This window comes from Lottia gigantea (genome assembly GCF_000327385.1).
Source record: "Lottia gigantea unplaced genomic scaffold LOTGIsca_3, whole genome shotgun sequence".
Taxonomy (NCBI): domain Eukaryota; kingdom Metazoa; phylum Mollusca; class Gastropoda; family Lottiidae; genus Lottia; species Lottia gigantea.
This window is the reverse complement of record NW_008708986.1, coordinates 1,134,080-1,147,759: the sequence shown is the minus strand read 5'-3', so window position 1 is coordinate 1,147,759 and position 13,680 is coordinate 1,134,080. Positions and strand designations below refer to the sequence as shown.

General features: G+C 33.8%; 4 protein-coding genes across 4 annotated transcripts; 3 read left to right on the top strand and 1 right to left on the bottom strand.

The window, feature by feature from the left end:
* Positions 1 to 3,588: 3,588 nt before the first annotated feature.
* On the top strand, positions 3,589 to 6,957 carry LOTGIDRAFT_153171 (hypothetical protein; the record flags this gene model as incomplete). Its single annotated transcript, XM_009057098.1, has 2 exons — positions 3,589 to 3,973; positions 5,402 to 6,957. The coding sequence occupies 2 exons, from the start codon at positions 3,589 to 3,591 to the stop codon at positions 6,955 to 6,957; spliced, it is 1,941 nt and encodes a 646-aa protein (XP_009055346.1).
* A 908-nt stretch (positions 6,958 to 7,865) lies between these two features.
* LOTGIDRAFT_153170 (hypothetical protein) lies at positions 7,866 to 9,314 on the top strand (the record flags this gene model as incomplete). Its single annotated transcript, XM_009057097.1, has 1 exon — positions 7,866 to 9,314. One exon carries the CDS (start codon positions 7,866 to 7,868, stop codon positions 9,312 to 9,314), a length of 1,449 nt encoding a protein of 482 aa, XP_009055345.1.
* A 92-nt stretch (positions 9,315 to 9,406) lies between these two features.
* Positions 9,407 to 10,213, top strand: LOTGIDRAFT_153169 (hypothetical protein; the record flags this gene model as incomplete). The annotated part of the gene is made up of 1 exon (XM_009057096.1): positions 9,407 to 10,213. The coding sequence occupies one exon, from the start codon at positions 9,407 to 9,409 to the stop codon at positions 10,211 to 10,213; it is 807 nt and encodes a 268-aa protein (XP_009055344.1).
* A 1,815-nt stretch (positions 10,214 to 12,028) lies between these two features.
* Positions 12,029 to 13,317, bottom strand: LOTGIDRAFT_153168 (hypothetical protein; the record flags this gene model as incomplete). Its single annotated transcript, XM_009057095.1, has 2 exons — positions 12,029 to 12,615; positions 12,765 to 13,317. The coding sequence occupies 2 exons, from the start codon at positions 13,315 to 13,317 to the stop codon at positions 12,029 to 12,031; spliced, it is 1,140 nt and encodes a 379-aa protein (XP_009055343.1).
* Between the last annotated feature and the right edge of the window lie 363 nt (positions 13,318 to 13,680).

The following is a 13,680-nucleotide window of genomic DNA, read 5'->3' as shown; positions in this document are numbered from 1 at the left end:
TTCGACCAATCTAACTAACCTACAAATTGATGGAGACAAAGTGCCAAGAGAAATATTGTATTCATGTAAAATTGTGTCACCTAATCATGATTAAATATCCGATTTGTTTCGTATAACGTCTTACACAATAATCGACTAAATTTATTTATTTCCAAAATGTAGGGCCCGAGGAAAAATCTCATAAACATTTCATAAACTAGGTCTCTTTCTACATCTTTCATAAGCAAAGAAAAATATGACGTTCCAATATCATGACAAAATTCCGCGAGGTCAATATAACTAGAAAACGATTCAGTATCTATCTTGGACCATTGGTGTCAATATTATTCGTGTTAATCTGATAATAATCTGATAGATCTCAGGAGTCGGAATGTGATTCGATTTATGGCGGCTGGTAGGCTAGTAGTCAGTTGATTTCTCCAGAAGCACACATTGCCCATGATCACTGTGATTGGATCCGATGAGATTCTTTTAAATCGCCGGTCGATCTGAACCCACCTTCAAGTAATTTAATGTAATATAAGAGAAGTGTTGGCCTATCATTCTGCTTAGGCTACTTCCTCCATTAAAAATTGATTTTTTTGAAAGACTAAATGCATTGTGTTTTTAAATGCACCAGACGCCCTGATTATACCCCTTGAATTACCACATCATCAAGCAGAATATCGCCATGATTAACTTTTATGCTCGAATAACTCTACTAGATGATATTGTAGGCTATTTCTATTCATAGTAAACCACACGAATAGACCATCTCACAACTTTCAAAAGATTCAATTTACTACGTTTATTATCTTTATTAGACTATCTTGAAGAGTCTATTAAAGGGAGTTAAGTGTAAAACTATGAGTTTGAAGTGTGAAGAAAGAAGAACTTGGGAATGAAAAAGTTGAAGATGATCGTTCAATGATTATTAAATCATTTCAAGTGAACCAAAGATAAGAAAGGAAATTGCAATAAAACTGAAACAAGGAATAGTAGTAGATACAAGAAGTTCGACCAAAATCAATTTAGGTCAAATTTAAGTATGAAAAATGCTTTTATCCAAATAGGATGATTTCTTATTGATCTCGATATCGGCTGATAATATGTAAATTGTGGATATTGAATTGAGTGGTTCTATGGGGTTATTTTTGAACTGTGTAGGGCCTAGTGGACAAATCCAATGAAAAAGCATCAAAAGTTGTCATGATTTTGTGCTATCCAGTCAAAATCACTGTTTATATTTGGTGAGACAATGCAAGTCAATGTTTAACATGAATATTCCTGAAAATCTTTCATTGAACAGAGTATTTGATTGGTATGATAGTCTATGACCAAGACATTAGATGCATGGAAATTTCGTCAGATAATAGATGGCCAGTGACCTGCACCAAAAACATGAAACGAAACATAACGATTGGTATTTGTATCTCGTAGGTTGATCTGGTCGCAGTGATGTCCGAAGGTTCAGATCCGAACGGCTGACATTTTACAAATGACCTATTTAATTGTGAATAGGGGGCAATGAATCGAAGACCTTTGCGTTAAAGGCAGCGTTCGTTCACGTTTTTTGCTCATGTTGAAATCCCTGTTGCACAATGTCACATTTTTTTAAATAAAGTCCCACGACAATGCGATTTCATCAAGCATAGGCAAACGTTAAATAAAAATATTTTAAAACATGCTTCGTGTTTTGTAAGTGACATTGTGTTGCTATAATGTCACATAAGTTATTTATTGTTCAAAGTAAGAAAATAAAATGTGAGGAATTCTTTTAAAACTAAATTATCTCCCTTGAGATATGTTAAAAATAAAGGTTGTCCCACTTGCGAAATTACTGCGTTTAAATTGACCCTGTGAGACACAATTTTGCATTAATATCTTTAGTTGAAATTTATAAGGTTCTATACTGTACAATACATCAATAGAAAATTTTAACTGCCACTCATTCGTAAAATTTATTAGTTAAGTGATATCTTTTGTTTTGTCAAGACATATTATTTAGTACAAAATTAGCATAAGCTTAACTATGGAAACATTAGCAAACTACAATAGTGTAGGCCTATTCCTCAGTTTTGGACACTGAATCCAGATTCAAATAACGCCAACATTTAATAAGGTACATGTACCATCAAACTGGTGATGTAGCCTAACTATCCATTCTATTGGAACAAAAGTTAATACCATTTTAGTTTTATATCTTGTTACATGTAATATAAGATGTCATGTTGCCCAGTTTTAACGAAATAGTTATACATACATTCCATCATGTCGGATATTTGTAAATTAATCTGGCCTACATTTAGGAATGAGTTTTGTTCAGCTACAAAGAAATGGGTAGGAAATATAACGATGTGCCTGCTATCCAAGCAGTTAAAGTTGAGGAAGTTAGTACACACGGCTGTTCATTTGAGTTCTACTTTCTGGACTTAAATGTGAAGTGAGTTCCGAAATAAAAAGTTTACATTTTTTTACGAAATTTTCATTTGAAATACAAAAATTTATTAAGAAAACTGTAATATTTCACCCACTTACCTTCCTTGAATCGCTTTTGACCATTTAGGATGTTGTTTTTGTTTTTTTGTCAAAATTACAAATCATAATACTATCATGTTTATAGTTGTCGATCAAGTGAAATTGTATGTTAGAAGTACAATCCCCGAATTAGGTGCTCTAATTGCTGAATAACTCGGTACTAATTCCTTGATAATGTAGGGAATGATAGAACTGGACGTATATTGCCGTCACACTTGTCCGTCCGTCCACAATTGCTAGTAAACACTCTACAAGACACAATTCTTGACGGATTTTGACAAAACTTGGTATGAGTGTTCGTAATAACCCAAGGATGAGTCCTATTGAAAATCAGAAGAATCGAAAAATATTTAGTATAATAAGTTATTGCCCTTGTTCTTGTTCAATTTTTAGCTCGTAAACATTCTAAAGGGACAATTCTTGATGGATTTTAACAAAACTTGGCATGAGTGTTCGTAATCACCAAAGGATGAACCCTATTGAAAAGCAGAAGAATCGAAAAATATTTAGTATGAGTTATTGCCCTTGTTCTTGAAAACGCATTCAATTTTTAGCTTGTAATCACTCTAGAAGGGACAATTCTTGACGGATTTGATGAAACTTGCTGTAAATGTTCATAATCACCCAAGGATGAACCCTATTGAAAATCAGAAGAATTGAAAAAATATTTAGTATGAGTTATTAGTAGTATATGTCTTTTTGGATATGACGCATTTCACTTCTGCGCATGCGCAGCTTTTTCAATGCATCATATCCGAAAAGACACAACTGTTAAAATGTATTATAACAGACTCCCCAAACTGTTAAAAATGTATTATAACAGACTCCCCAAACTGTATTATAACAGACTCCATATAAATTACACAGACAAGAATCACTAATAATAATACAGTATAAAATAACCGCATTAAAAATGTCTTTAATTTTAAAACACGAACAACAAATATTCGAAGGAGACGGTTTCTTCTCTGCGCTAACATCTTTCATCCCCAAAGTGGCCAATTTTGTCTCAAACAACAAATTTCCTCCTTGTATTAAATCTTTCGTATTAAAAATATATGTTGAACAAATATGTCTTTAATTAATGTCCATCCTCCTAAAACGTATTTCGGTGCGGGAGACATTCAAAAGTCATTGGGTTCTCTTCCTGGATTCCCATGGGCAAAATATCCCGGAGAAAAACATCTCCCAGGCCACAATTATACAGGTCCAGGCACGAGATTAGATCTGCGTTTAGACGAAAATGATAATCCCAAACCAGGGGAAGAACCCGTTAATAGAGTTGACGCAGCAGCGCTCAAACACGACATACTGTACAGAAACAAAGACGTATCATTCAGACACCAAGCAGACAAACGAATGATAGACGAACTCGAAAATATTCCTAATCCCACTTTCAAAAAGAAATTACAAAGGGCTCTTATCATAAAACTCTTGAAAGCAAAATTGAAATTGGGTATGGGCATAGCAGACGAGATTCACAAAGAATTTCGAAAAAACAAACATTACCTCAAAGTCAAAGTTTTTGATAAAGATGAAATTTGGTCAGCCGATTTAATCAACATGCCAGTCGAGAGAGGGTACAAGTATTGTTTGACGGTGATCGACATATACACGAGATACACTTGGGTCTTTCCCTTGAAAAACAAATCGGGTCTGACTGTCAAACAAGCATTCGAAACCATAATGAAACAATCCGACAGACGACCCCTAAAGTTGTGGGTTGATAAAGGAAGCGAATTCTACAACAGAAATGTGAAATCTCTGGGGTTTGAAATTTACAGCACGCATAAAGAAGGTAAAGCCGTAGTGATAGAAAGATTCAACAGGACTCAAAAATGGCTTAAAATATTACCAGTTGTTGTCGACGAATACAATAACAAAATACATTCGTCTATAGGTGTGACGCCACCCAAAGCCTCTAATAACCCGAATATCATAAAGTCCGTCAACACTCGAAACAACTTTGAAAACGAGATTAGCAATTTGAATATTAAACCCAAATTCAAAGTTGGAGATCGAGTTCGTATTTTTAAATATAAATCATTGTTTCAGAAAGGTTACGTCGGTTATTGGACTAACGAGATATTCATCGTTGATAAAGTAAACAACACATCACCTCCCACGTATGAGTTGATCGATCAAGACAAAGAACAAATCATAGGAAGGTTTTATCAAAATGAACTTCAAAAAACTGACTTTTAAAAATGAATTTCGAAAATGAAGATTTAGATGAAAGGTAAAGAAATTTAGATGTCTACAAGCATTTACGCTCTCTTAAATTAAGATTTTTTAAATTTAAATGTAAATTTATCTTCAAAATATTATTGAATGTGTTTTATCAGAATGTTATACAAGTTTTTTCAAACACAAACTACGTATATATTTCGTCAATTGGGTCTTCAGCAATACTTTCCGCCTACTTCGAAAAACACCTAAAAAAAATCAACTTAAAAGATGAATGCATTTCTCGATAAATACGGAAAAGACACGACCACAAATTTTCAACTTGTGAAATGGGCCAAGGAGTTGAACGTCTCGCCGTTTTATTATTGCATGCGAGATGAAATTGATGAACTGAAATACAAGAAAGGTAAATTTTACGCCATCACAAACAGTCACACGTCGGATCAAAAAGGAGTTCATCACTCTGCTCTACACAAAGATTCTTCGAATAACTTTTATTTCTTTGATTCTTTCGGTCTAGAACCGACAGAAGAGATAACGAAATTGACTAGCAAACCAATCAAATGTTCTACGTTCCCATGAGTTCTACGGCGTTTATAAACAAAGCGAAACCTTTTTTTCGTGGATCAAATCGGAGACACCTTACAAGGGGATATCGATATGAACAATTTCAAAATAACTAATTTAAAGTTTCCAGGAAACGATAACGATGCCGTGAACAAGAAATATTTACTGGATCAAATAAACGCAATTCAAATAGATAAGGACCATGTTGAAAATAGAATAAATGACGTGAAAGGATACATCAGACGAAATATTAAAAATCTTGTGGACGAACCCAAACTACAACAAGAGTTAACGAGTTTGAAACGTCTTATTCAAGTGGATAAAACAAGTCAGTTGATATCTAAATTAGACGATAAGATTACGAAGGTAAAAATAGACGTCCAACGTTTAATAGACAACCCAAATGTAAACGAGGATAGATTGAAACGAAAACTAACCGCTTTGGAAAGAAAACTTGGCGAATTGCTAGCAGAACTAGACAAGAACGCGGACAAAACCGAGTTACAAAATTCGATATCCAATTTGAACGAAAAGATCGCGAAGCAAAAATCAGATGTTCAAGATATAATTAACACACTTCCCATTGACAAAGATACGTTGAAACAACAATTGACTGCTTTGGATACTAAAATCACGGACGAATTAGAAAAAGAAGTGGGGGTGATTAAAAACTTTCTTCAAAATAAATTTCGAGATGATATGAAAAATTATATTAAAGAACAGGTCAATCTTTTAGTATCTAGAATTCATGACGATTTTTTGAGACAAGAGAGAAAGTTGAGCAAATTAGAAGCTATTGTCACGGACAAATCGTATTATTTCAATCTTCCATTCGAAAGTGACACTGTCTTCGATAGAAAAGACCAAATTTATAAATCAAACAAATACGGATTCAAAGCAGAAATAAAAGTAGGTACTCTCGCATACGGAGAACCTAAAAACGTATTCGATATCGGCGAAACGCAAGAGTTTTCTTTTCGAGGTAATTGTCTGATTCAAATAGGGTTTCCCATGAAGGTTAAAGTCAATAAAGTAGTCTTCAAACAAACCGGTAAGACCGTCAAACATATTTCATTATTCAATGGTGGTAATTTGGAAGAGAATATACGTTTGATTGATAAAAGGGATCAGGAAATTGAAACGAAAAATGGTAAATATGTAGACACCTTTAAAATGGAAGTAGAAAATGATAAGGATATCATTGGAATCAAAGATTTGGATATGATATTGGAGACGGAAAATCCACCATTAACCAACATTGTCAAAATTCCATTTATAAAACCCGTATACGTACCCGGACCAATAGAATCGAGCAGTCACGAGTTTTTACGAACAACAGACTTTGAATACGTAAAACTGTATTTTGTTTATGATGGAAAATACACCTCGATCGATGTTCATAAAAGTCAACAAGAAAGAGAGTTTATAGTACATTTATCGTTTGCCGAAGGTTCCGACTCCATCCTTGAAGGTGGTGGTTTTATTTCTAGAGCCAAGATAAACATCGAAAAAGAAAAAATAAAATATTCCTATCATCTTAAAGAGGACCATACGAAAAAAGAAATGTCGTTAGTACGCGTAAATGTTTTTACTTTTAATACCCGCAAATATAATAATGCTCGGCCAAACAAGTACGTTCTATACGATATTCCGTGGTTCCATTTATCGGAAATTCACTTAATTTAACGACTTAAAAAATGGAACTCGAAAGCAGACAACAATACATGATAGACAAACAAGAAGAGTTGAAAATAAAGTTGAGACAGTACAATTCATGCAGGAAAACATGGAGTAGAATCGATTCTTTTTTCAAAACAGCGAGCACAGTTCTAACGGTAGGAGTAACGGTGGCAACGGCCGTGACTGGTGGATTAATGCTTCCGGTCATCGTCCCAACCGTATTGGCTGCATTAACAGCCGTTCAAACGACCTCTTGCGGTCTCATCACTTTAGGTTTCACGAGCAAAAAGAAAGCTCATTATAAAAAGAAAACGGATATCTTGAATATGTATCTTAATCAATTGTACATCTTTTTCGAAAGATCGAGAGAAGACAAGAACATAACAGTTGAAGAATTACAAGAATTCAATGAAATTTTGGACAAATTCCATACAGAAATATCAGCGGTCAAAATAAAGAAATAATCAAAAATATACACTTAAAAAAATATGAATAAAATCGAACTTGATGAAACATTGATAGAAAACGCCCTATTTTCCGATGTTATCAAGGCTATCTCTGATAAATTTAAAACATTCAAAGGACAAATTAAAATAGATGGAGAGATAGTCAATGCCAAAACCTTTCACAATATCTTTTCAAATACGGACAAAAAATCCGATGCTTCCGATTGGTATTTTACAGGAAAAATAATTTTAATGAAAGACAATTTCCAAGAAATAAGAAGATCGAGAGTTGGCAGAGGAGGAACTGATCTGCTGAAAAAGATCAATGAATACGAAGGCGAAAATTGTTACATACCTACAGATGGTCACTGTTTTATCAAATACGTCAATCGTGTTTTGAACAAAGATTTAACGTGTAAATTTCAAGAATACATCAACGGGTTTTAAAAAGCAAATAGAAAAGGAGTGATGACTTGTGCTAGAATGAATGAATTCAACAAGAAATTTAACACTTCGTTTCAAATTTATAATCCCAAAAACAGACATTTTCACCCCAGAGACGTTCACGATGAATTAGATTGGGTTTTTTACTTACACAACTCGCATTTCTGTTTGATTAGAAGAAGCCAAAAAAGTTTGGGAATTCAAGAAATAGAAGACAATTACGAACAGGTGTGGAAAACGTGTAGAGACGACAACGCAGTAACACAGGTTTCACCCCTCAAACTAAACGTGCTTTCGAGTATGAGTGATGATGCGTTATTCGCTTGGGATTGCGAAACGTATTCAGAAAAAGACACGCGAAGAGCAATTCCTTATGCCTGCACTTTAATTAATTTAGAAAAACTAAGGAAAATGTTAAACAGAATAAATAATCTCTTTCCAGATTTAAAGTCATCAGATCCCCTTCCAGAAGAATTTTATGATAAACTAATGAATGTAGTAGAAATATTTGTAGGTACAGATTGCATCGATCAAATGTTGAAATATTTAGGTCAATATGATAGAAAGAGATTAATATTAATTTCTCATAACGGCAGTGGATTCGACAACTGGATCGTGCTTAAAAATGCAAAAAAACTAACGCATTGCCCTTTAAAAACACCCAGAGGAATTCTATCTTTTCCTTTATCTAATCCATACACGGATGAAGATTTACAGAAAAAATGGAAAAGACAGAAAGAAATAAAGGGTAATTATTTACAACATATTAATTTCACGTGTTCCTATCAACACGAATCCTCTAGTTTGGCTGCATGGGGAAATTCTTCCAATCTTCCCGCGAATTTGAGAAAGGTTGCCGACGTAGATATCGCTAAATACACGCAAGACAACTGGGAGGAATTGAGACACGAATGGGAACCTTACGCCAAGAGAGACACTCTCTGTTTGGGAGCTTGTTTGATAAAATACAACCAAGTGACGAAAGAAGTTGTAAACCAGAATATGTCCAATAATCTAACGGCTCCATCTTTATCTTTAAAGGGTTGGTATTATTTATATCATTACGATAAAGAAATGGTGGAAGCAGAATGGTATAAAACTACTAGAATGGTTGCGAAACATACCGAAAAAGAAAACGTAGAAAAAGTTTATTCGCACACTAATCCTTTTATAAGAAATTTTATCAGACGATCTATTAAAGGAGGAAGAGTTTCGGCAAATAGAAAATCATTTGAAACGAACAAAATGGATGAAATTTGTATCGTATTAAAGGAATATACAGAACTTGAAAGTAATAACATAATTGATTTATTCAAAGAATACAGCGCAAGCACAAAAGACAAAACGGAGGTTCATTCGAGACTTAAAAAAATAGAATGTACTAAACTAATGGCATTTGATGCTAACGGTTTATACGCTTCCGCCATGTCGGATTTAGACAGTGAATATCCTAGAGCGGACCGTTTCTACTAGAAGAAGAAAAAGAATTTGTGAAACTCTTCAATAAACAAAAATTCAGACCTAGAACAGCTATTTTAACAGTGTGGTTTGACTATCCCAAAAACATGTTCTTCCAACCGACACCAGCTAAAGATAAAATCACTTTCACGAATAAAGAAGGTAAAAAGGAAACGGGTAACAAAATCAGGTTCAGAAATGGTTTCTGTCACGACGTTTTAACATCAGTCGATATTCAAGAAATAGTGAAAGCCGGTGGACGAATTATTAGAATATTAGATGGTATAGTTTACGAAGAAAATTTTAAAACTCCACCCTATAGAGATTATATTTTAATTTTGAGAGATTTAAGAAATAAATATAAACGAGAAGGTAATATCGTGGGTAGTAACTGCATGAAATTATTAGGTAATTCCTTGTATGGTAAATCAATTCAGAAAGACATATTCACAACTAGACATTTATGGAATGAAGCAACTTTACAGGCCAACTTTGATTCACGCGTTAAAACCTATGAGAAAATTAATGATACTCAAACGGAAATTGAAGAAAAAGAGACCGAAGATAGTAAATCTACACGACTAACACCTAGTCATTTGGGATCATTCGTTTTATCTCACAGTAAAAAAATAATTAACAATTTCATTCACGTCATAAATGGATTTTATAAACCCGAAATATACTATACCGACACCGATAGTTTGTACATTTCATCCAAAAATTGGAAGAAACTAAACAGAGCTGGTTTGGTCTCCGAAAAAGACTATTGCAAAGGTAAAAACGATTACGGTGACGGTGGAATTATATTTGGTTTATATTTAGCACCAAAAGTTAAATACAACATCGTTTTGACTTCTGATGGTGTCTTAAAAGAAAAGAAAACGTTTAAAAAGGTTATTCTAATGATAAGATAAGTGTAGAAGATTACGTTCAGTTAGCAAGCGGACATGATGTGTCGAACGAATTTAATAAACCATGGGAAAAAAGTTTCACCAATGGAGTAGTTATTCCAAATGATAAATAAGCTAAAGTTTTTAGAAGTTATTTGAATAATGTTAAAAGAAAACCACCAAACAGTGAAGGAATTATGTATCCTTACAGCGACAAAGATGAGTATAGTTTTGACGAAAACTATGAATTTGATGATTTCGATTATCTTTCTAATCAAGAAGAGAATGAAGTTGAATGACAATTTCTTCGTTGCCAAAGTCTATGAACCTGTTTTTACCGTCTTTGATTTCCAGATTTATATCTTTGATCATGAAAGAATTGACTGGTAAATAGGTCGTTTGAAACGGTTTCTCTATAATTCTGTATCCGATCGGCAAAAGTCGGTATGCTGTATATGATTTGACGTTTGTGCTTGTTGGAAAATCCACCGTTGATCAAATTACAGTGAATGTTGATCACGTCGATGTCGTTCTCGATGTTGGCCTTGTGCGGCGCCAATGTCGATTGCGCGTATATTCGTTTATCGAACCCTAGTAACGCATTCAACGAATTTTCTACGTTGAAATCGACTTGACTGTTATTTCTCAAGATCAGTTTTATTTTGTTCAGATTCAGATTACCTTCGAATTCGATATTGTTTTTGCCGTTCACGCTTCCTGCGTATTCGGATAGGTATTCGTTAATGGCTACGTATTCGTAGCTCCCCGGTAGTAAGCTTATGGTTTCGAACGTAACTCCGTTATCCGTCGATATTTTTAGTTGATTGTTTTTTTCGTTGATGTTTCTAATGGAATTGTAAACGAAGAAATACTTTAATCCCAGTTCGTACTGTTTATTGCGATCGAGTTCATACTCGTAGTCTAGAGACAATTTGATGTCTGGTTTATTCGAGGTGATAACGAACAATTGTTCTTTATTGGACATTTTTAATGACGTTTATATAGTCTTTTTTGGTGATGAATTTTTTCTCCAAAAGCCGTTTTAATATGGCATTGACTTCGTTGTATTGTCTGTCCGATCGATGACCTTCTTTCATGGCCGCTAATATTATTTCTAATCTATTAAGCAATTCTTTATTGTCGTCGGATAAAAACGTTATACCTTGTCCAGATGCCACCATATCATCGAATTCGTCTATTTCTTGTATGATTGGTGGATAATCTTCTGCATAATCATCTACCTCCTCTTCCTCAATAACTTTTGTTATATAAAAATCAACTTCTTTCAATCTTCTTGTTTCGGGTCCTGACTTTCTTATTGCATGTAGAAATTTTGAGTATGCAACTAAATCCTTGTAATCGGCAATTTCAACATCCTTGCCATTCATTAAATCTATTAGTTAAAGTAAACATAAAGTCTTTTGTGTCGATTTTGAATAAAGGGGAATTTGGACTAAATATTATTCTAAATCCATTAAACAATAAACCTTGATTATCAACGATTGGTGAAATGCTCTTTGGTAAATCTGGGTCAGAGTTTGAAAAAAGACGTTTTATATCATCTAATGTCCTAATTATAATACCATTATATTCAATCGGTTTGGGTTCTATATGAGGTGTGGGTTCTAAAGCTTATTTCTTTTTAATATCCCCTTGAGATTTTAATATGGGTTGAAATAGAGTCTGTAGATTTTCCGTTAATCCGAGTTGTTGTAATCTGTTATTTTCAACTCGGGTCTTTATTTTATTCTTAGCTTTGATATATTCTCTATTTCTTTTTAAAAAATTATTCCAATCCGTCATTTTAAAAAAAATAAAATTAACATATATCGATCATAACTAACTTTCTCCCGCAGGTTTTCTAGTATTTACAAATACATATCCATGATCATCTGGGTTTCTCCATTGAGCTTTACAAACCTTTTTAAATGTATCTCTATCCATTCCTTGATTTATAGACTGAATGATTTGAGATAAATCTTTATCGTTTAATTCAAATAATAAAAAACAATTTGCATTTTTTCTAATGAACATAGAATCCATCCCGTAAAAAGATTGGGATTGGTATATGCAGTGACAGTTGTGATGTCTTCCTTTGGTGAAGAATTCTTGTTGAACAGTTTGATTTCTTTGCGCTACGCAGTCGTCAAACAATATTAAGTTCTTTCGATTGCTATCAATATTAGACAAGTCTAGATCATTAACATTTTTCGTAAGAAAAACTTTTATATCCGTTGGATTGAAAGATGGATTCTTTGATTTAATGAAGTTTTCTATGATATCTTTTATTTCCACTTCTTCTTCGTTTTCTTCGTAATATTGAAATATGTCTTGAACATCTTTCTTTGGTAAATATTCCAAAGCTTTGAGGAATTGATAATACGATTGCTCTGGTGTTGTTGTGTAGATATACAGAGAATCGAAATCTAAAAGGTTTGATGTTGTCAACATGTTAAAAGTGAGATGAGTTTTCCAGAACCTGAACTACCGCATATACACATGAGCATTGGGTTATTAGGAAATATTTCTGAATGATTAAATTTTTTGCCCATTTTTATTTATTACATTTTCGTACCAAAAATCACCCCGTTGCCTTTATACTTTGAAAGGAAGATTCCCTCGCCCGAACGTATGTTTTTAAAAAATATGGCGTCGCCCTTGTGTTTGACCTTCATTTCTCCGGTGTCGATTTTATCTATTAATTTGCTTAATCCCTCTTTAACGGGTTTCTTGGTTTGTCCGAATTCTTTAACCGTCCCTAATATATCTCCTACTCCCAAACCTCCTTGTGCTTCTCTTTCCATTGCCAAATTGAGTCTACGTGCTTCAGCGTTTGCAGCGGCTTCAGCTTTCTTATCGTTGACAGCTTTGGCTATCCCAGCAGCTCCACCAGCAGTTGCACCGGCTGCAGCTAAACCAGCAAAGATTAAAGGTAAGAAAGGTAAAAATCCACCTTTTTTAGTTAAATTCTCATCAATTCTTTCCATATCGTCTCTGACTTTGCAATGTTTGTATTTATCGATAATCTTTTGGGTTATATGCACTTTTTTACCGTTGTAAGTTATTAGAGTCGGCGAATTCGTTTCCATAGCTTCTATTATTTTCATAACTAAAGTTTCTGGTTTCATTTTTAAAGGGTGTTTTTTTATTCAATTCTTATCATTCTTCTATCTGATATTTTAATCAAATGTTTTGCTTCTTCCAGCAATAAACAGTATCCGGTCACATCTCCTTGTGTTTTATCGATGTGAATATTTATGTTTACCCCTGTTTTGAAAAGATCTTCTTGATGAGCTGACAGATCGAAACAAAAGATTGGATGATTGAGTGAAAAATCTGTGTATTCAAACTGAGGTGTATTTCCAAACAATTCGCACATGTTTTTATAGTTTCTGTACAATTCGTTGTAATCTTTTTTGGAAGGATCAATTGTCAAAGGTTGATTGGGATAATTATCGTTGTTCAATCTGACTTGAACTTTGCGAATGATG